The 22,300-nt window shown below is 38.9% G+C and overlaps 1 protein-coding gene across 3 annotated transcripts in view; it reads right to left on the reverse strand.

Annotated features, from left to right (window-relative positions):
• Nucleotides 1–280: 280 nt before the first annotated feature.
• The window catches only part of PLD5 (phospholipase D family member 5), a 271,123-nt gene continuing 249,103 nt past the window's right edge, over nucleotides 281–22,300 (reverse strand). For all 3 annotated transcript variants that reach the window (XM_038396922.2, XM_043511443.1, XM_043511444.1), the window contains 3 exons: nucleotides 16,421–16,535; nucleotides 7,805–11,270; nucleotides 281–7,589 (listed from right to left, as the gene is read on the reverse strand). In XM_038396922.2, the coding sequence (XP_038252850.1) occupies nucleotides 11,044–11,270; nucleotides 16,421–16,535 (342 nt within the window). In that variant the 3' untranslated portion in view covers nucleotides 281–7,589; nucleotides 7,805–11,043. The remainder of the gene's footprint in view (nucleotides 7,590–7,804; nucleotides 11,271–16,420; nucleotides 16,536–22,300) is intronic.

Genomic DNA, 22,300 nt, shown 5'->3' on the forward strand with positions numbered 1-22,300 from the left:
ATGTATCATTAAGGGTCAGAGTCTGTCACCTTTACGCTCACTGGTTTCATTGAGACTGTTCATGGACTGAGGAACTACTCACTTTGAGTGTGGGTGAAAGAACTGGGCCCTAAGATAAGGAGGGGAAGCCTCCAGTAGCAGTCACAAATACCTGGACTAAGAGTACCAGTGTGTGAACTAATGATTGGAAACCACAGGGCTAAGATACATGAATCCAAGCTAGGTTAAGTGAGTGCCAGCTCTAGTAACTTGGAAATGAATAGGAAAGCATAATATATTGAAACGGGATTCTTTTATTTCAGTGCAATACAAAGAAATAGTAGATATTTTGCTTTGAATGAAAACATTTGATTCTAAAAAAGACCGCAGATGAAATACATTCCATGTAATATTAGGAATCCTTGGATATCAAAGCAGTGAAAAACTGATGGCTATGATACCCCAGCATTAAAATCAATATTTACATACCTTTAAAGCAATGCATTATTTTTTATTTGATTGAGTGTTATAATTGGTAACTTAGTTTGCAGCAGTATAAATATATTACGCACCTTCAAACACTGATAGCAATACCATGACCAACTCAATCACTTAGCCGGTGATATACTCAGGTTCCAAATGTACTGCTGCAGCAGGATTCTTCTATACCAAAATATTCTTTCTTCTTTCAAGTCAGCATGTCAGCTCAAGTCAATCAGGTATGCTGAACTTTGGTTACGTTCAGTAATGCTGTAAACAATGGGCCAAGTTTACAATCAGATAACACCAACTCATTGTATTAAGCTTATGAAAAAAAATATTTTAAAAAAATGCTACACTGCCCGTCAGCCTGCTGAACCAAACATAACACTCCTCAGTTTTGGACTCTCAACAGAACAACGTAAATTAGAGCATTATTATTTAAATTGAGTCAGGACAGGCCTTGTCTATTTCTACTGCTAGTAATTTCATTATGAGGTTGTTGGGGGTTTTTTAACAAAACCAGTACTTACTGACAGATTGGTTTTCCACAAGGTGTTTAGCCCCATTGACAGATTCAATGATGTTACAAATACAAACACTAATTAAGCAGGTATTGCTGTGAACCAAGCCCATTGTTTGAAGGAAGCACATTTCTTGCCAAGTTTAAAAATGTTTACATAAGAACATGTTCTATAATGAATCTAAGCAGTTATTATATAGTAAGCTATTAAAATCATGTGTTTTCTTGGTTGCACTTTATACAAACACAAAAAATAACAATGGTTAAATCATGCAATAAAATGTAGCATTCTTAGAAAATAAAGTCTAAAAAAATTCAGTACTCTCATATTAATGCATTTACACTGCATAGGCATTCGTATAAGAGTGTATCATAATAAAACTCATTAAATATACAAGCATGCAGCAATTGCCTTGTGTTCACAGTTTCTAGAAATGACTGCACATTAGTTTCCTCAAATATAAATTGGTCATTCAAAATAGACTTTGCAACTACTCTCTTTTGCAGTGGCAAATTTTATATTCTCATGTGTGCATTGTAGATATTGACCTATACAACAGGCCTAAGCTATGGTACTATCTATTATGCTATTTGTCCTTAAATGTGTGTGAGGGATATTAAGTTTGGAGTAAGAAAGACAATGAGAAGTTACCCCTGCTTCTCACATTCGAGCTCAGAGACTACAGAATGCTTCAATTAAGTAAATAAAATATTTAAGCATATTTACTGTATTCTTCTTAGAGATTAACATTGCCGCCTTGTCACATATCTAGCTACTGCATAAGCTAGCCATGCAATTTTCAAAGTAAGTTTAGACAAATGTACTGTATGGTATACTCGTCCTTGGGAGTCGGTGAAGTAGTAGGTTTATTTATACAGTACATACCATTATTGCCCTGTAAAGTTCACAGAAGATGCCTATTATTTTGAGGCTATAAGTGAAGCAAAAGTAACAAGTTAAAATTTACACCTACAGTTTAAAATACAATTACAATTAATTTGTTTTCCTGATTTACAGCAAAGGCAAAACAGTTTTGTAAGGGTAGATACTAAATAGAGCTATGGGCTTCCAAGGTGTTTAGACAATCTTGTAAATGAATCCAAGCTTAAACCCTTAAATTGACAAATGCAACTAAATGGTCAGAGAAGGGTCACGTGACCTCAAATAGCTTAGTAGGATTGACATGTTCATTTGACACTCATGTCTTAAATCAACAGGCTAGCAATTGGGGTCACCTAATTGTGTGTCTCCCAATTGTGTGTGGGAGCCCGTGGTTCAAGCCACAAATTTCAGATATGGATCTTGGACAATAACACAGGAGGAGTTTGGAGACAAGGTTTTTGGTTTGGTTCATTATAAAGCTAGGAGACACTTAATCCCAGTTTGGATTTCAAACCTCTCCCCATAGTTCAGGGGGGTTGGATTCAGGGTAATGATTTGGTCCCACCTCTAGACCAGACTATTTACAGTTCCTCTTCCCCTTCCTTCACCTATCATGCCCTACTTTGACCTGACTCCCATTGTTCCTAAAGAAGGTTAATTTTTATGTCTTCCAAGGTCGCATGTGTATTTGGCATGGCTATTGTGGCACTTGAAAGGAAGCCAGCAGAAATTATCCTGCCAGAGGCTACATGTATCTCCATGGGGATGAGGGACCTTGCTTGGAGGCACAGGGAACTCCAACAGAAGCAATGTGGGTGAAGCAGCTTTTTATTATTTTATTTTTTTAAAGGACAGAGAGAAAAAAGTTTATTGAAGGCAAGATGTGTGAGAATGCTCAGGAGGTGCCTGAGGCAGTGGTTGCTGTTCTCTTGCCATTAAAAAAAAAAAGTAAAATAAAAGATATACGACCTGCAATGTTTAGTTTACAGGGGAAATCACTGCCCTTTGGCTTGAATATGTGAGCTCGAGTGCTGGGGGAGAGAAATGACTCCAATTTATGACAGCACAAATTTTCAGTCTGTCACATTTTCACTCCAAGGCCAATGGTTCTCTGTCATAGCTCTCATTACGAGTCTCTCACTGTGGGATCCCTGGTCTTTCCCCACCCCCTTAAGGGGTGTGAAAGATCTAGTCCTCTAGCAATACTTTTGTCGTAACATATTAAATACTTGTTTCCCATTAATAGGCTGATTTAATCACAAGGCAAATATGGAGCAAGTCATTGCTGACTGATGATATCCGATGTGTTAGCCAATTGACATGGGTATCCCTATTTCCCAAAATGTGAGAGTGTGTGTGCCATTTCCACATTTGGGATCTCAGATAGGCACTTGGGCACATAAAATGGGTATTTGGGCATCTAAGGGCAGTTATTAGTCCAAGGAACTAAGATGCCCATGCTTGGAAAGTGAGCACAAAGACTGCTTTCGCTGGTTTGCATGCTGTATGCCTGATGCTGTAAATATTGCTTTCATGCTATTCTCAGACTTTGATCACTTTTGATCACTTCTGAAAACATCAAGACTATGAGAAAGAGCTGTTTTTTAAACAATACTTGACAGTGGGATCTATATAAAATAGACATAGAAACATATATGGCCTTCTCCACCTTTTTCTCTCATGTTGTTCCTATGCTATAGATATCCATACAGGGACCTAAAACTTTCAGTACCATGACCGTCTTTGTACAACATATTGTAGCTTGCAGTTCACTCATAGCCTACTGCACCTCAAGGAACTTAGTAGGAAGCAGTTCATAACATTTAAGGCCAGAAGGGACCACCAGATCATCTTGTCTGTCCTTCTGTACATCACAGGCCACCAACTGCACCCAGCACCCAACAACCAATATTAGACCGAAGTATTACAGCCCACCAGAAACTAGACTGTTATGTGCCACAGGGAGAGAATAGAGGGACTGAGGTGCACCAGTGTCTGAGGCCCCTGCAAAGGCAGGGAGATGATGAAGTGAGATATAATCAGATGATCCTGGCAAGTAACCTGCACCCACACGCTGAAGAGGAAGGCTAAAAACTCCCAAGGTGTCTGCCAATCTGGCTTGGATGGGGGGAGGCGGGAAGGGTAGTTCCTTCCTGACCTCATATATGGCAATCAGTTAAACCCTGAGCAAATGAGCAAGAACCAGCCAGCCACGCACCCGAGAGAGAGAGAGAATGCTTTGTGCCATTTCAGAGCCCTGCCCTACCCTGTCAAATATCCCATCTCCAGTTGAAACCATCTCTGATTCTTCAGAGTAAGACCTAACGAACCCCCTGACCACATTTTGTGTGTGTGTGTGTGTGGAATCCCTTCCTGACCCCTGCAAGTGACCAGCTGAAACCTTGAAGGATGAGCTTTAGGAATTTAAGACATAATCCAGAAGGGACTCTCAGAGCTGCTGAGCTCTACCCTCACACCATAAGCAATCCATCTTACCATCCCACTCATAAATTTGTCCAGCTTGCGCTGAAAACTAGTTAGGTTGTTTGCCCCCACAACTCCTATTGGAAGACTGTTCCAGAATCTCACTCCTCCCATGGTTAGAAGCCTTCTTCAGATCCAGGCATTTTCCCCTAAAGTTTTACAGAAAAATGTTATAGCTGCCATTTCTATCTGCAAATGAACATTTTATTGGTCTGTAAAAGTTAGCTGGTCTTTTTTCCCCCCAACTCATTTTTATTTTAAATGATGATGCAAATGAGTACACAGACAGTCTTGGTCTTGATTTAAAATACATATTAATGTTAAATGATCTGGGGGCCCTAACTGGCCCTCTGTCATTTCCTTCTTGTGGTAGGTAAAGATAAAAACCTCATCTACACTGGGAATTTCTTAAACCCAAAGAATCTGGGACATTCTCTAAGAGAAAGGACACAGCCATCCAGGGAGAGGAGTAAGAAAAAGGAGGTTTCTAGGAGCTCAGCAGTTTCATTACAAAAGAGCTGGTCCTAAGCACTGAGGCCCACATTCTTAAAGGTATTTATGCACCCATTGAAATCAATGGGATTTAGGCACCCAAGTACCTTTGAGGATTTGGGCCTGAGTTCTTTTGCTCCCCCCTGCAGAGCTACTGGCCCATTCCTACCACTCCTTGAAGCACTTTGAGCTACCACAGGGAAGGAGAAGAGGGGAGTATGTGATCCGTGCATCTCCCACTTTGCTCGAACCACCATCACTCCATTTCAAACTGGAGAGAAGGAGAGGAATTATGGGATTGGGTGGCACCATACCTCTCAAACATCCCTTGTCTGGTCCCAGAATTACCTACACTTCACATATTTGATGTCTCCTTGTATTGTAGAAAATTATTTACCTCAGAAATGAAGAATCATGAGAGCCGAGTCCCAGGAAGAGAGAGATTTACACCAAAGGATGGAACGCCACATGATTTTACATTTCTTGAATAATAATTTTTTCATGCTCCCCCTTCACCCCCATTTTGGATCTCTGTCACAGGCTGGTGCCTTGGCAGGTAGACAGGGGATGGGAGGTCATGTTCTTTCTCCGCTCTTCTGACAAAAGATTATTAGCCCTGACAAGAGAGTAAAAGTGGGCTGGGCAGATAGCAGTGTTCATGAGGAGCAGACAACTGTAAGGATCTGTTCATTGTAATCAACCCTCTGATCTTCTCAGGAGCTGGGAAGTGAGCTCCAAAACCCTGAAGGACTCTAGGGGGAGTGAGAGGTGTGAGAGAGATTGGGTGCCAAGGAGAGGGGAGTAGCCTCCTCACCTGCAGAAGGAAATTGATGTAATCTTCATAGGCACTCTGATTTTCTGCCACATTTCTTAAAATCTTCCAAAGATCTCAGAGTACTGTTGAATTTAAAAGCAAATGCCAGGTTATTTCCCATTTACAAAACTGATAACCAAGCATAGAAATACGCATTAAACTATTTTAGTTATTTGTTAGTTAGTCATTAAAGCAAGCCCCACACTGTCAGCTGAGAAGTCTCCTTACATTCTGAATGTGGATTGCCTCTGCCATCTGCAAAGTGAGGTTCATATTATTTCATTTTTAGAATAAATACCAACTGCCATTAACATTTTTGGGATAACATTTTCAAAAACACGTAAGTGATTTAAGAATGTAAGTCACTTTCTATGGGAGTTAGGCACCTAAATACCTTTGAGTATCTGGGCCAAAGTTCCATTTATATTCAACAGCACTTAGATGTCTAATTAACTATTAATAATAAAGATCAGGGCATAGGAATCTGAAACTTTTTCAAATAGATGGACATAATTTATAGAAATAGCCATTAGTGCTAAAATACAAAACTGCAGCATCACAACTTTATAATCCCAGGATGTTAATATTATTCCTTTGTATTGTGGCATGAATCATTAATCTGCTATCAGCCTGATTTCTGATCTCAGCAAAGAAGATTAGCAGGTGCCATATTTCATAGGATTAAAAAATCAACACTGTTGAGTTCACTGAAATATAGGAGCCAAATCTGAAAATGAATGGTTGGCATAAGTAGAACTAATTTCCATCAAGTAAAATGGAGTTGTACTTGATTAGTCAGAATCAAAACTGATTTACAACCAAATTCAAGGTGGCATTGAGAAATAAATGGCATTAACGTTTTCCCCCCTACCTTTATTTTGAACCTTAGGCCAAATGTAACCTCAAGCGTTCTAAGGCACTTGAAGTCCAGGTACATGCAGTAGAAATGCATCTTACATAAAAATCTGAGCTAAGGGGTGGGCTGAAACCTCCCTTATGGGACTCTTTATGTCCCCTTATGGGGGACAACTGGATGCCTTCTATAAATTGCCTTTAGGCCTGATCCAAAGATCATTTAAATCAATGAAAAAACTCTCACTGACTTTCATTAGTTTGGATCATGCCCTAAATGAACTTTGAACAAAATTTCTCTAGAAACCTCTGGGATATTGAATGTGGTTATTTAAGATAGGGGTTCATCTGCTGAAATTGGCCCATAGCACAGGTTTCATTGTATAGAGTAATAGCACATTACTATTAATTTGAAAAAACCCAAACACCCATGCAGCATAATCAAATGCTACATGAGGTTTTTCTACCCTTGTCTAACTCTATTTTGAAAAGATATGTTGTTTTCTCATGCTAGTCTGGCAAGCTTCTGAGGCATATGTGCAAGGTGATGATGCAAAAGCAACTAGATCTGACAGTGTAAAATTCTTATATACTACACAGCAATGTTTAACATAAAATATAAAATCAAATGTCAGAAACTATTGTACAATATCAATGTTGCTACTGTAACACAAAACATATTAAAAGTTGAATAAGGGTACTGATGCACTCAACTCAGGAGGCAAGGCTCTGAATTTAAATTATATCAAAAATGTGTTCAACTTTTACATAAATTCAAATGAACAGAGCAATAATGATTAAATAAATCAAAGTTACAGGAAAAGGGAAGGAAGGGAAGAAGCAAAATACAGTGATAAAAATTAGCATCTGAAAATATATGTATATTTTATCAGTACATCTTAGGCTATAATGAAATAGTTGTAATAATTATGAAGTCCACAGGGTTTAAGATAAATTACTTCCCTCCATAGGGTTATTAGAGGTCAAGTGTAGATAACAGTAAATTAAGCATTGCTCAAGAGGAGGACATTTATCATGGATTTCAGTTTGAAGAACTAGAATAGCCAGCTGATGTCTTATTACTGTATTGAGAAAAAAGAAAAGGAGTACTTGTGGCACCTTAGCGACTAACAAATTTATTTGAGCATAAGCTTTCATGAGCTACAGCTCACTTCATCGGATGCTGAGCTGTAGCTCACAAAAGCTTATGCTCAAATAAATTTGTTAGTCTCTAAGGTGCCACAAGTACTCCTTTTCTTTTTGTGAATACAGACTAACACAGCTGCTACTCTGAAACCTGTATTGAAAAAGGCAGCTTTCATTTGAGGAAGTATGCACTACAGTCACAAAAAAGTTAGAAATCTTAAGTCTGGATTTCATCCTTAGTTAGGGCTAACTGGCAAGAAAATCCAATTTGTGCCAACTCCCACAGTTTTTATGCACGCAAAACTCCTGTTGACATTAACAGAGGTTATGCATACATTAGGAATGCAGAAAATGGGTAAATCTCAAAAGAAGGATTCTAAGATTTCCAAACTTATATTTCTCTAATATCCTGGGACCAGCAGGGCTACAACAACATTGCAAAGAAATATGCAAAGTAGCTGTGTATCAGCCTCTGTATGCGTCTGCATTTATTTCACCCTCAAGCTTGAAAGAACTGCCACAGTATTGTTGCTTCTGATTGGAGTCTGATATTGGGGAAGACAGATTTTGAATATCCCCAAAATCAGGTATACTTTGATTTGGGATTTGCATCATCTCATAATAAAGATGGGTCAACTTGTGAAAATTGGATCCAAAGCTGGGGTGGCATTTAAAACACGCCAAAGTTCAGGTGTGTTCATATACAAGGTTTTGGGCCCAGCTCTTGGCAACAGTTTTGTCTTTTTGTGACTCTAGCACTATGTACTGAATTCTAAACATTCACAATATGTAGGTCTTTTGTCTTTTTTAGCAAGCTGTTTTTATGCTTCAGTATTAAACACAAGATCTTAGCAGGGTTTCACAAGAGAAATAGTTAAATAAAACCTTGTGCATGAATAAGGCACTAGTAAATGTTTACAGCAAACAACAATTACAGTGTATATTCTTTAAGAATAAAGCTGATCTCTTTAGAAAAGCCTTTGTAATACGACAGAGTTACCAATGCCAGTTAGAAGGGAGTTAGAGAAAGTGCATCTTCTGGATCCTGTTTGTGAGATCTGTGAGAAACTACTACAGGCAAATTCCTATAGGCATTTGAAAACATGCCATGCAGTGGTGGTGCTCTACAGAGCTAAAGCAAAAGAAAACAGTGGTTCTGATCTCAAATGAACCAGTACAAATTAACTTTAATGGAGTTACTTCATATTTACTTTGGTGTAATTGAGATCAGAACCTGGTCCACTTCATTTGATCTATTTGAACTATAATAGTTCTAACCCAGAAAGAATGATTGGTTATTATCCTCTTTAATGTGTTCTAAAAACGAATAAGATTTCTTTTAAACTCCGTTTCCTCTTTTTTTAAATCCAAGGATGCACTTTATCTTTTGCCTAACATACCACACCAAAGCCTTCTGCACTTCTTTGGAGCTGCTGTCATTTGAAACAACTATATTAAAATCATTAGTATATATTTTATACCAAATGAAATTTGTGCCTGCCAGTCCCATTGTAGAACGGCTGACCACTATTTACTGATTAAAGTTATTTAAAAATAAACCCTTCTGTTCCTAAATCAGATGGTTCATAAAAACACAGTATACTTTTTTTAAAAAAACAAAAACCTGTACTTTTTTGGATGACTGTAGTACGCAAATTTGTTCTTCCAGCAGTTGGGAATCCATTATACCATAATGGACCAGTACGCAATTGTGACTCTACTGCTCCAAAAATCTATCAGATAAAATGACTGCATATGTATCATTCATTTGGTATCAGAACAATGTCATGAAATCACTTTCTCCCTGCCTTGAAAACAAATGCCTTTGCTTTCTTGTTTGACAAAGTTTTGCTCCATTGACATTTTCCATTATCTGTATAAAATGTACTAAAAATTCAATGCATTCCTAGTATCAAGAATGCAAGGAAGGGAAATACATCAGTGGTTAATAATTTTTATCTTTTTATGTGCTATTGCTAGCAGAAGCTATAACTGCAAACTTTGGAATTTTTGGCTCTTCTGCCTTTATGCAAGGACTTAATATTAAGTTTATCCCAAGACACATGATTGAAAGATATTCACCTCTAGAGCTTCTCTTGGTCCTTCAGTGAAATTTTGCAAATAAATGGATCTGATTTAAAAAATGATCTTCAACTTTGAATATACTGGATGAAACTCATTGCTGGTGTAATTGCTGAAGTCAGTGAGTCATGGAGTTACACCAGAGATGAATCTGTCCCAATTTCTTTTATAATTATAAAAAACATGCAAGAAATTGAATGACCTATTTTGACACAAAAACACCGTTTCACAAATGGATACTTTTTTGTTTGTTTGTTCGTTTTGTTTTTAAATTAACAAAACAAAGTTTGCCAGGTGAAATCAACTAGAAAAAAACTGTGAAAATGTTCACTAAAATTATTGTACAGCTTTGCACAGCCCTTCACCATTTTCAAAAAGGAGCATTTAAGGGTTTGGGGGTTTTTTTTTCAAATAATGATGCTACACAAAATTGCTGCCTCATTCTTGAGAAATACTTCAAATTGGGAAGATCACATTGTACAGCTAACAAGAAAAGACAGCCCTTCATCTTTATAATAGATTTTCATAATAAAACATCCTCAGAATCCAGGAATTTCAAAATTAAAGAGACATTGGTATAACAAGGAATAACCATCGAAGGTAGAGGGAATTAAAATTAATAAAAATTTTTGAAATGTGTTAGGTAAGAGGTTTGGCGGAAGAGGTTATAGTGAAAGTTGTCTGGACAAAAGAAAACGTATGGTATTATTAGGAGATGACAAGGAAGCTGACAGCTAGCTTTAATACATTTTGAGAATGGTGTGAAAATGTAATTAGATATTGATATCAAACTATCTGTTCAAAACTATCAAAATCTGCTTGGATGGCCATATACTTGGAGGGAACGATTTACATGGGAGAATACTTGCTCAAACTAGTATCTTTTGCTATGGGGGAAGTCTGTCCTCCATTATGTATCAGTAGCAGCTGATCTTAGAATGACATTTCATAGCTCAGCTTTCAGTTCTGCCTCAAGGTTCTGCCTAACCAGGATGGGAGGTATGAAAAGTTCTAAAACTGAAGGAGAGGAATCAAAGTATGCTTAAATTCAAATGTGAAAAATCAATGTCGAAGCATAAATGATATTCAATATAAGAAGTAACAAATTTAAAAGTCATAAATAATTCAACATAGAGAATATAGTTTAGAGAACATTTTATATAAGTGTGCTTTTTCCTAGAAAAAAAAAACAAAAAAACCCAAACAAAAAGATTTTTTGCCTTTTGTAGTCTCTTATCTGTAAATATGAAATAGGGTTACAGCGGCCCCGATGTATTTCTTCATACATCATACAGTAAAATAGTCTTTTTAATTCATGACAGTCTTATTTGCCACTGCTTTGTTAAGTTTGTGGTTTAAGCAGTTTGGGATTTTTGTTGGTTGCAAACTTTTGGCATAGTGTGAATACCAGTCCCTTTCAAACACAGCTTTAAGTTGCTTAATGATGCTTGTGTTGTTCCCCACGTCTGCTTGGTTGATAACGAGGCCAGCTCCAGCATTTTGAGTAAAATCATTTCCCACCCAGTCAAAATTACCTATAAATAAAAGAAAAGAATATATAATGAGACTGCAACATAAAAAAGCCAATTTCTCAAGGGTAATCCAACAGAATGCAGTATTTCTTCCCACCCTCACCCTCTAGAACAATTACAGGAATATATGTATTTTCTATGACAGCTCAGGAAAAAATTACTTATCTAAAGTATACTGCAATTCCTTTTCGCATTTTTGTTACCTTTGCTCAGTCTGAAAGCCAAAACAGGTATTTCACTGTTCTCAAGACTGAAGTCCCTCTCCTCTGACAGAGATTCCACAATCTAGGCAATTTGTTCCAGTGTTTAACTGGATAGTTAGGAATTCCAAAGCAGACTGCCAAGAGTTACAATGGGATCTCACAAAACCAACACTTCCTTATTCACGTTCTCAACACCACTCATGATTTTATGGACCTTTATCAATCCACCTTTAGTCCTCTGTTTTCCAGTTAAGAGTTACTTACCTGCTTTGGATTTAATTATCTTGAATTATTTTGTATCAGCTGCAAACTTTGCCACATCACTGTTTACCCCTTTTTTCCAGATCATTTATGAATATGTTGAACAGCATTGATCCCAAAACAGATTGCTGGAGGGACACCACTATTTACCTCCCTCCATTCTGACAACTGACCATTTATTCCTATCCTTTGTTTCTTGTCTTTTAACCAGTTACTGATCCATGATCCTCTTATCCCATGACAGCTTACTTTGTTAAGAGCCTTTTGTGAGGAACCTTGCAAAGGCTTCCTGAAAGTCCAAGTACACTATATTCACTGGAGCACCCTTGTCCACATGTTTGTTGATCCCCTCAAAGAATTGTGATGCATTTGTGAGGCATGATTTCTCTTTACAAAAGCTATGTTGGCTCTTCTCCAAGAAATCATGTTTATCTATGTGTCTGATAATTATGTTCTTTACAATAGTGTCAACCAATTTGCCTGGTACTGAAGTTAGGCTTATCGGCCTGGAATTGCCAGGATTGCACCTGGAGTCTTTTTAATAAATTCACCTTACACTAGCTATCCCGCAGTTATCTGGTATAGAAGCTGATTTAAGTGATAGGTTACATACCGCACTTAGTAGTTCTGCGATTTCATATTTGAGTTCCTTCAGAACACTTGAGTGAATACCACCTGGTCCTGGTGACTTATTACTGTTTAATTTATCAATTTGTTCCAAAACCTCCTCTACTGACACCTCAATCTGGGACAGATCCTCAGATTTGTCACCTGAAAAGGATGTCTCAGGTGTGGGAATCTCCCTCACATCCTCCGCAGTGAAGACCAATGCAAAGAATTAATTTAGCTTCTCTGCAATGGCCTTGTGTTCCTTGAGAGCTCCTTCAGCAACTCAATCATCCGTGGCCCCACTGATTGTTTGGCACGCTTTCTGCTACTGCTGTGCTTAAAAAATCCTTTCATTGCATAGAAAAGTCAGTGATTAGCATTTATCTTTACTGTGTGTGACTGCACATATGCTATGTCTAAATTTGGGGTAAATTAATGTCAAACTATGCCAGTACATCTAATCCTTAACTGCACAATCAACCTTCATTTGTTTATAGTCAATGTAAGAATGTAAGCAGCATGATCATCTCTGTGATTATGTGCTGTTAATTGGTTCAAGTAAGATTTGATTTTTATCACCATGGTTTACTATCTATATTATTTGAAAACCATTATATTATTATTCATTCTCAGTGTAGAACCAAGTATGGGCTAGGTTCTTTACAGATAGGTAGCAAGAGAGTGTCCATATCAGAATAGCTTAAAATCTAAGAAGACAACAGACAGAAGAGGAGGATGAGGGGAAGGCGAACTCTTGAAAAGCAATGTAGCTGAAGGATGTTAAACATGCATCTTGGTTCATTATTTCTGTATATTTTGTTTTGTTTTATCATTTTCTACATGCTAAGGGAGTGGGGTTGGATGGAGTGAAGAAGTGTGTTTTCAGGAAGGATGGAAGGATTTTGGATTGGGTCGGGGAGGAAGTTCCAGGTGTGTGGAGCAGCAGAGGAGGAGGTGCAGAGAAGGATATAGGAATTTAGGAGTTGCTATACTAGATTACATCAGTGATCTAGCTAGAATCCAGACAAGTATCTTTTCTCTGATAATGGCCAGTACGAGATACGTCAGAGAAAGATGCAAGAATTTTGAAGTGGGCAATTATAGAATAACTTGCCCATAAAGGAAGTTTCTTCTTAATCCTTCAGTTAGAGGATGGCTCATGCCCTGAAGCATGAAGGTTTATATCCCTGACACACTTTTGATTCTTGTTTTTTTCTAAATCCTATCAGTTGTAACTGCAAATGGATGCAATGGTGTAGTTAGTTGGGTGGCTTGAGAAGAGTGGAGTGGGTGAAGACAGTAGAAAGAAACACCACTGAGTGGTGGTAGAGACGGAGAGTGGTAGAAGACGGAGCCGTGTTGTGTAGGACCTTCAATGCACGGAGCTGAAATTTGATCTAGGGATCTGAAGAGCAATTGGACATGGTCAGAGATGCAGAAAAGAGTGATGATTTAGGGGATATCATTTTGGATAGTTTGAAGAAGGTAAGAAAGGTGTGCAAGAGGCCAGAGAGAAAGCGGCTGCAGTACTCGAGGTGAGACATAATAAGGATCTGGAGAGGGCTTTGGTAATGAGAACAATGGGTGTATTTTGCTGATCTTATACAGAAAGCAACAGGATTTAGTGACATTACAAATGTGAGGGGAGAGGGTGAAGGTACAGTGACAGAATACAGGACATTTCACATGACAAAGAATTTATGATGAAATGTTTACAATACAGCATTAGTTCTTTTGACCCTCAGCTATGGTCTTGTAACTGTGACAATTTTAAAGAAGGCACGCTACACACTGGCCCGAATCTTCAATTCAGTATACAGTCCAAGAAAATGAGTTTATGCTCAGGAGTTCTTCAGGGGCTACAGCTTCATCAAAGAGGTGGAGCCGAGGAGCCATCACAATGTCTGCACTCCTCGTCTGTGTGAGGGGAATGGTTGCTGGATGTCTCATTACAACCCCAAATCCCTGGTGCGGTGGCTTCGCACAGAGAGTGCCCACAGTGATAGGATCTCTGCTGCAGACAGGGGCTGGACACCCCAATTCCTACCTTACCCTGCCCAGTGGAATTGAACCAGTTCTGCCGCAAGTAGGGTCCTCCATGTGAGAGGAAAAGAGGATGGATATTGTACATTTTGCCTTTGAAGGGACTATACCCTGACTAGCAGTACACAACGCACTTTTGGAAACAACTATATGTAGAAATAACCTCATCTTGCTTTCCACATATCTCTGATAATGCCAACACATGGAGAAAAACCAAATGACCTTTGTGAAAAAGTCAAAATAATTTATTCCAGCTCCAGACAGGGGACACTGATCTTTGCGTATTCATTTAATTTTAAATAACGTAAATTGAGAACCCATTGCCAAAAGGACCCTGAGTGCTGTATATACACATAAATCCTTGAATTGAAAAAATGTAATCATTTAATTTAGTTTAATCATCCTTGGCAAATCGACAGGTCCACAGCAGCTATGCCTAATCCCACGCCTTTTGTACAAAAAGGTAAATGGAAATAGGGAAAATGGTAATGTTTACACTCACCCAAACAGAAAGGAATGAGCTCTGGAAAGAGGTATAGGATGGCAGATCAGGCTACTCTATTCACCCTTACTTATAATACAAGAACAAGGGGACAGTCAATTAAACTGAAAGTCAGACAACTACTAAAAGGATACACTTTTTTCCACAAAATACAGAAGTAGTCTGTGGAAATCATTATCACAAGATAATGTTACTGAGGCCAAAAGCTTAGCAGAATTCAAAAAAGAGTGGATGCTTATATGATAATGAGAATAGCTGGAATTATAAGAGTAAAGATTTTAAAAATAAAAGGAAATAACCCAAGTGTTTTATAAAGGATATAAACCATCATGATTGAATGGGTATTAGGAAGAAACTTGCCCAAAGGAGCATATTATTCCATGAATGTCTATTGTGGGGTTTTCCGATCCTTCCTCTGAAGTATGAGCATCTGGTATTGGCCACTGTCAGAGTCCATAGGATACTAGACTAGATGGACCACTGCTTGGTTTGGGTATGGCAATTTGTATGTATTTATGACTGAGAGATGTGTATCCTTCAGACGGGACTTAACAGGCTAGGCCCTGCATCAAGTCTGGCCCAGGCAGGATTTTGGATGTCAAGCTAGGCCAAATCAGTTGATGTTGAGTTTCAGGAGATGAGTCAACTACTAATTGCCTGAATGAGAAAGAAATTTCACTGATCTACCCCTTTCTCAGCTCAGCTACTTGAGCTGTGCTCTGCATTTTTTAGGCAGTGAGGAAACTGCCTATGAATTAAAAAGTAATAGATTTTTACTCATGAGACTTAATAAATCCAAGAATGAAAATTTCCATTCTAAATAGATTATACTGCTTGCTTTTGCTTCAGGTTTCCAAAGGGTAATTTTACTACTTCATTTAATAAATATTTTATTCAAAATGAACATTTACACTTAGCTGTATACAGACATTGTTTAAATATGCACTTACCAGATGGACAATGCCTTCAGATTATGAACCAAAACATATACAGTACAATGCAGGTATTCTGAAATCAAGCACTACAGTATGCAGGCTGTGTCCCTGGGGTAAATTGCAAAGGATGAGTAGAGTGGCAACTTGTCTTTTGAAGATACCCAAAACATAGTAATGACATGGCAAATTGTGAGGCTTGTCAGTCTTCACAGAAATTAGAGATTGACACAATCTATTAGATCACCCAATCTATTCCTAAACCAATGCAGGACTGTTCCATGAAGTATATTCTATAGTTGACTATAGTCTATAGTTGACAATAGTCTATAGTTTTTCAGTCTACTCTTATTAATTCAAAAAACAACCACTTCCCTTGGGAAACAATCCATGGGAAGGAAGGAATTCAACTCCTCTACTCCAGCATTGACAAACAGCTTTGTATTGAAAATAGGAATTTTCCACTTAATGTCCAACTTTAAAGACACTGAATGGGGTTTTTAGCTACTTAATACCCTGCTTACAATCAATTGTTATTTCAGACTTTGGGCTCCAAAGCTATAAGGTACTAATCAGAACTGACTGGGATGTGGGATTACTTACCTATATAAGCAGCTCCATCGGTCACCATATATTTATTCCGATTTAATTTGGGAAGGGACGTATTCTTCTGTTCTTTGAGAAAGCAAGCATTCTCCTCTTCAAGATCAAAAAATTTCTGCAGTCAAAAAAAAGATAATCAGGTTAATGAGTGTTCCTCTCTACAACTTTGCAGAAGAAAAAACAGAAAAATTACAACCCACCCCCTATTTTAAACTGAGAATGAGCTAGTCTTATACAACAACTAACTTTGGTTTATAGGAGATTGTTGAATTTTTATAAAACTACACTTTATTTTATACCCAAACTGTTGTTCTAGATACCACATATGCCTTGGTAGCCAGTTTAACTGGCTTCAGTTTGTTTAACTCTCATTTCCTTATTCATCAAGGGGCAATAGAATTTGAAGTCAGCCTTAAGTCAGTTTGTCAGGCATGCCAATAAACTGAATTAATATTTTTATCTTATATATGTCATAGTTTATAACAGGCAATGTGCCATCTCAGTAACTTCTTAAGATTAAGTCTGTAATTTGCAGAGGTTAAACTTTCCACACAACAAGAAAAAAATACATTAATTTTACAATAAGGGAAAATGTCTGAAAGGGTGAGTTTTATGGAAGTACCACAAATGCGTTCTATTTACAGCTCTCATTTACAGCTACTCATTAATAATATTGTCAATGACCTTGCAGAGGTACATATAACTCAGGACAGAAGTTAGCCTGCAGAATCTTTATTCCTTGTGATGACCCTGAGAAGGGGAGAAGCCAGTTTGACTCTCGAAATTCAGATCTAGAATCTAGAAAAAGAACCCTTTTTACTTGTAAACTAGCAAAATATATGGCTCCCATGAAGAATTTATAGAACATGATCCAAAGCCCACTGAAATCAATGGGCATTTTTCTACTGACATTAATTAGTTTTGGATCAGTCCCATAGAGAAGGGAGCTCATTTTACATTAGTCTGGATGTAAAATATTGTATCTAGAGCAGTTAAAACCACTTTCATGGAAATCTTTTTGTTAGGGTAACAAATACTGCAAAATTTATTATGCAAACTGTAATGTAAATATCTCTAGTACATTAAAACCGCAAGAACACATGCTCAAATAGATAGACTTGGCTTCAATAAATATGTAGCTTTGGATGAGAGGCAATAGCTATTTTTAGCACACACTGCCAAGAATTTTTCTATTTTGTTCCCCCTCAAAGCTGCAAAATGTTCTTGGTCACAGATGTATGTCTTTCTTTGTGTTTCATAAAAAAAATGAAAGTTTTTTTGTGCTGAATTTGTTTACTGTATATACTGCGTGACTTGAGCCAAAATTACCCACGTAGCTTCTACTCAACATGGTACATCACACCAAAAAACTGCACTCACTTCTGAATATACAGTATCAGGTACACCTGGATGTACCCCCAGTGATAAGTGGATGGCCATGAATACTTTCATGGAAAGAAGAAAAGCGAATCAGGGAGCAAAACAGTTCATTTGAACTAAGGTTGCTGCTCTGTAGTGTTTATATGTGTGCTGCATTCATACAAAGAACCATCCCTCCATAGGGTTACAAATGGAATCAGTCTCTGTAGAGTCATCAAGTCAGAGTTTAAGGACAGAATGGGTCACCAGCACCACCAGACACCCGCGCACTAAACCCCAACAACCGAAATTAGACCAAAGTAGTACAGCCCTCAGGAGACTATTACAGGGAGAAAATAGGAGGGACAGAGGTGCACAATGCTGGAGGCTCCCACAATGACAAGGAAATAAGTGAGATACAGTCAGATAATCATGACAAGTGACCCTCACCCACACACTGCAGAAGAAGGCAACCCCTCCCCCCCACTCCAAGTTCACTGCCAATCTGTTCCGGAGGGAAATTCCTTCCCAACCCCACATATGGCCGTCAGTTAGACCAGGGGTCTCAAACACATGGCCCGTGGAGTTCTTTGCCGTGGCCTGCCAAGCTTCCTGCGCACCCCCTCCACCCCCCACTGTTATTTTCTGTGGCCGCTAAGCTTCCCTCACCAGCCGCCCCCCCAGTGCGCAGTGTCCCCACTCCTCTGCCTACCTCCAGGTGCTTCCCACCGCCAAACAGCTGTTTGGCAGTGCTTAGCGTTTTCCAGTAGGGAGGGGGAAGGAGCAGGGAGCCATGCGCTCAGGGAAGGAGGCGGAGAAGAGGCAGGGCAGGGGCAGGGATTTGGGGAAGGGGTTGGAGTAGGGGCAGGGAGGTGGTGGAATTAGGGTGGGGACTTTGGGGAAGGGGTTGGAATGGGAGTGGGGAAGGGGTGGGAAGAGGCGGAGCCTCATGGAAAGGGTGGAGTGGGGGGGGCCGGGGACACCAGGCGGGGAAGGGGGGCTTTTGTACCTTTATATGAAAAGGTGTCAGTGATGCAGCCCTCAGTCCAATGTACAAGTCCTCATGTGACCCTCATGGTGATTTCAGTTTGAGATCCCTGACTTAGACCCTGAGCATGTGGGCAAGCACCAGTCAGCCAAGCACCTGGTAGAGAGAATGCTGGGTGCCACCTCAGAGCTAACAGCCAGATTAAGATCCCTAGAAGTCACAATAGATTTCACCAGAACATACAGATGAAGAAAATATTTAAACGATTCAAACAATGATCATAAAGTACTCTGCACTGTAAAGGATCTTGCAATTAGCTGCCAGATAAACCTTTAAAGATGATACCTGAAGCCTGACCAGCGATAGCAGATACTTCAGCAATATTTGTACCGAGCAAGGTTCTAGAAATTATCTGCCATACTTCATTATAGTATGAACTGTTGTTGTAGCTGTGTCGGTCCCAGGATATGAAAGAGACAGGGTGGGTGAAGTAATATCTTTTATTGGATCAAAGAGCGATGACAGAGACAAACTTTTGAGCCACACATGTCTGAGAAAGAAGTTGGTCAAATAAAAGATATTACCTCACCCACCATGTCTCTCTAATACTTCAATATGGCAATAATAAAAGATAATAAAGCAGTATCCAATATCTTTGGTTCTGTCAAGGAGTCCTTTAGGTAGATAGCTTCGGGGACAAATACAGGACACAAGAGGTTATACTAGCTATGGCCAGGCCTGATACAGATCAAATCAAACCGTAATTTCTTCAGACCAAGAAAGTGGTCAAGTAACATTAACTGGGGAGGTACACATGTAGTAAAAGGATTGAGAGGCATGGTTCGAGTGATACATCCTATGGGGGGGGGAAGGGAACAATTCACACTATGGCCAGAGAACCATGATTTGGTTCTGAACTGGTCTAAGATATTCTGAAGAGGAATCCACTAGAGAATTCCTTCTCAACCTCAAATGGAAAGGAAGCAGAGAGGATGGTTTCAGCAAAGTTTCAGCAATCTTTGAGGGGCAGACAAGGTCATTTTGCGATGAGATCATTGAGATGGGGGTACTCCCAGGCCAAAAGAATAAAGGAGGGTTTGATGCTGAGACAGTCTATCCTGTTGGAAACAGAGTTGATACTGAGCAACTTGTGTCTGTACCATACTGTCTCTACTTCACCACCTACAAGGGAGGGGAAGCTGCATCCTTGAAATCCATAGGCTGATGGAACTGTTTTGAGCTTTTGGGTTAAAAAAAACAAAACACCCTCTCCCCCATCCCACCCAAAAAAACCAAAAACCAGGCTTGGGTTTTACTTTGTACAACAAAGGAGGAGCTGAATGGGAAAACAGCCACAATGACTCTAACTGACCTTGGCCCAAGACAGTGCATTTATCAACATACATAGTGATATCCTGTGTTAACTCCGTTTAATGCTTCTAAGGTCTGCACATCCCATTATGTGAACACAAGTGCTATCGTAAAGATGATTTCATGAAGAAAAGCAAATGGATATTTTATCTTTCCAAATGACAAGGTCTGAATGCCAGGTAATTTTGTTTTGCTTTTCGTTTCCTTGCATAGTTATGTTACTTAAGGTAAAATAACCTGGCCTCTTATCACATGCAAATTGTGGGCTCTTCCTGAGATCAGCCATCAAGGTAGTATCTTAATGCCAAATTACTAAAATATTTTCAGCCAGTCTGGCTGAATTGGACAAAACTTGTATTAGGTTACTATGTGTAGCATCACAGGCAGGGCTGGAAAGTGTGAACCCAGCAGGACAAACATAGATGGCTTGAAAATGTAATGTGTACTTCAAGTGAAGCAGATAACTCATTAACTCTTTGAAATCCTGGCTATTGTTCGCAGAAGCTCTCTCCTCTCACAAAAGCAATAGTAACTGGAGCTTTGTTATTGAAACAAGTCAGTTGTTCAAAGGCATTCAGTACCACACACTAAATCCTCCAATGTACACCATCAGTTAAAGCACTGCATTAGCAATGATCTATTTGGGGCTGAGGAGGCATTTCTCCTTTAAAGGCTGATTGCAAGAGTTTATAGCTTTAAAAATAAAAATGTTGCCACCTGAGATTAAATCTCCTCGTTGCTCATCCAAAAGGTGAATTTTTGTCTACATGTGGGAAAATTATATTTGGCCATTTTTGAGTTATTTGGGGAGTAGGAAAAGGTTTTATTATGCTTCACTCTGTTAGACAATTACCATGGGCTAGATCCATGGGACTTGGATGTGACAATACATTTTTCTGGGCACCTTTCCACACAGTGGAATCTACAGCCCAAGTTAGGTGCCCTAGGCTTTCTCTACAATGCATGTGGAAAGCTAAGTGTCTAAGAATTGGATCCACAAAATCCAGCATGCTGAGCAGGGAGCTACCATTATCCCCAAGATCTTCTTTAGCCTTATTAAAGAGTGAGGCAAAGTATTTGTTTAGATATTGGGCCATGCCTAGATTATCTTTAACCTCCACTCCGTCCTCAGTGTTTAGCGGCCCCACTTCTTCTTTCTTAGTTTTCTTCTTATTTATATGGCTATAGAACCTTTTACTATTTCTTTTAATTCCCTTTGCAAAGTCCAACTCTACTCAACTTTTAGACTGTCTCACTTTATCCCTTCATGTTCTGACCTCAACAAGGTAGCTTTCCTTGCTGATCCCTCCCATCTTCCACTCCCTGTATGCTTTCTGCTTCTTCTTAATTACCTCTCAAGATGCTCGCTCATCCAGCTTGGTCTACAACTCCTGCCATACTGTTTGGGTTGAGCCTCTCCTGCTAACATAACGCTGTCCACACCAGCGATTTTGCTGGTGAAACTTATGTTGGTCAAGGGGTTGTTTTTTCCCCACTGTTGACTGACAAAAGTTTTACTGATAAAAGTGGTAGTGTAGACAAAGCCTAAGTCTCCATGAGGGGTATGGATTTAGGCCACACCCCTCTCCTCAATATTTTCTGCTGGCAAATGGGAATGAGGATATGGAGGTAGATATTACCATATCTGAGGTAGAAGCGAAACTCAAACAGCTTAAATCGGGGGGCCCAGATAACCTTCATCCAAGAATATTAAAGGAATTGGCACCTGAAATTGCAAGCCCATTAGCAAGAATTTTTAATGAATCTGTAAACTCAGGAGTTGTACCGAATGATTGGAGAATTGCTAATATAGTTCCTATTTTTAAGAAAGGAAAAAAAAGTGATCCGGGTAACTACAGGCCAGTTAGTTTGACATCTGTAGCATGCAAGGTCCTGGAAAAAATTTTGAAGGAGAAATTAGTTAAGGACATTGAAGTCAATGGTAAATGGGACAAAATCCAACATGGTTTTAAAAAAGGTAGATCATGCCAAACAACCTGATCTCCTTCTTTGAAAAAGTAACAGATTTTTTAGATAAAGGGAACGCAGTGGATCTAATTTACCTAGATTTCAGTAAGGCGTTTGATACCGTGCCACATGGGGAATTATTAGTTAAACTGGAGAAGATGGGGATCAATATGAACATCAAAAGGTGGATAAGG

Source organism: Dermochelys coriacea, chromosome 3, assembly GCF_009764565.3.
Source record: "Dermochelys coriacea isolate rDerCor1 chromosome 3, rDerCor1.pri.v4, whole genome shotgun sequence".
NCBI classification, from domain to species: domain Eukaryota; kingdom Metazoa; phylum Chordata; order Testudines; family Dermochelyidae; genus Dermochelys; species Dermochelys coriacea.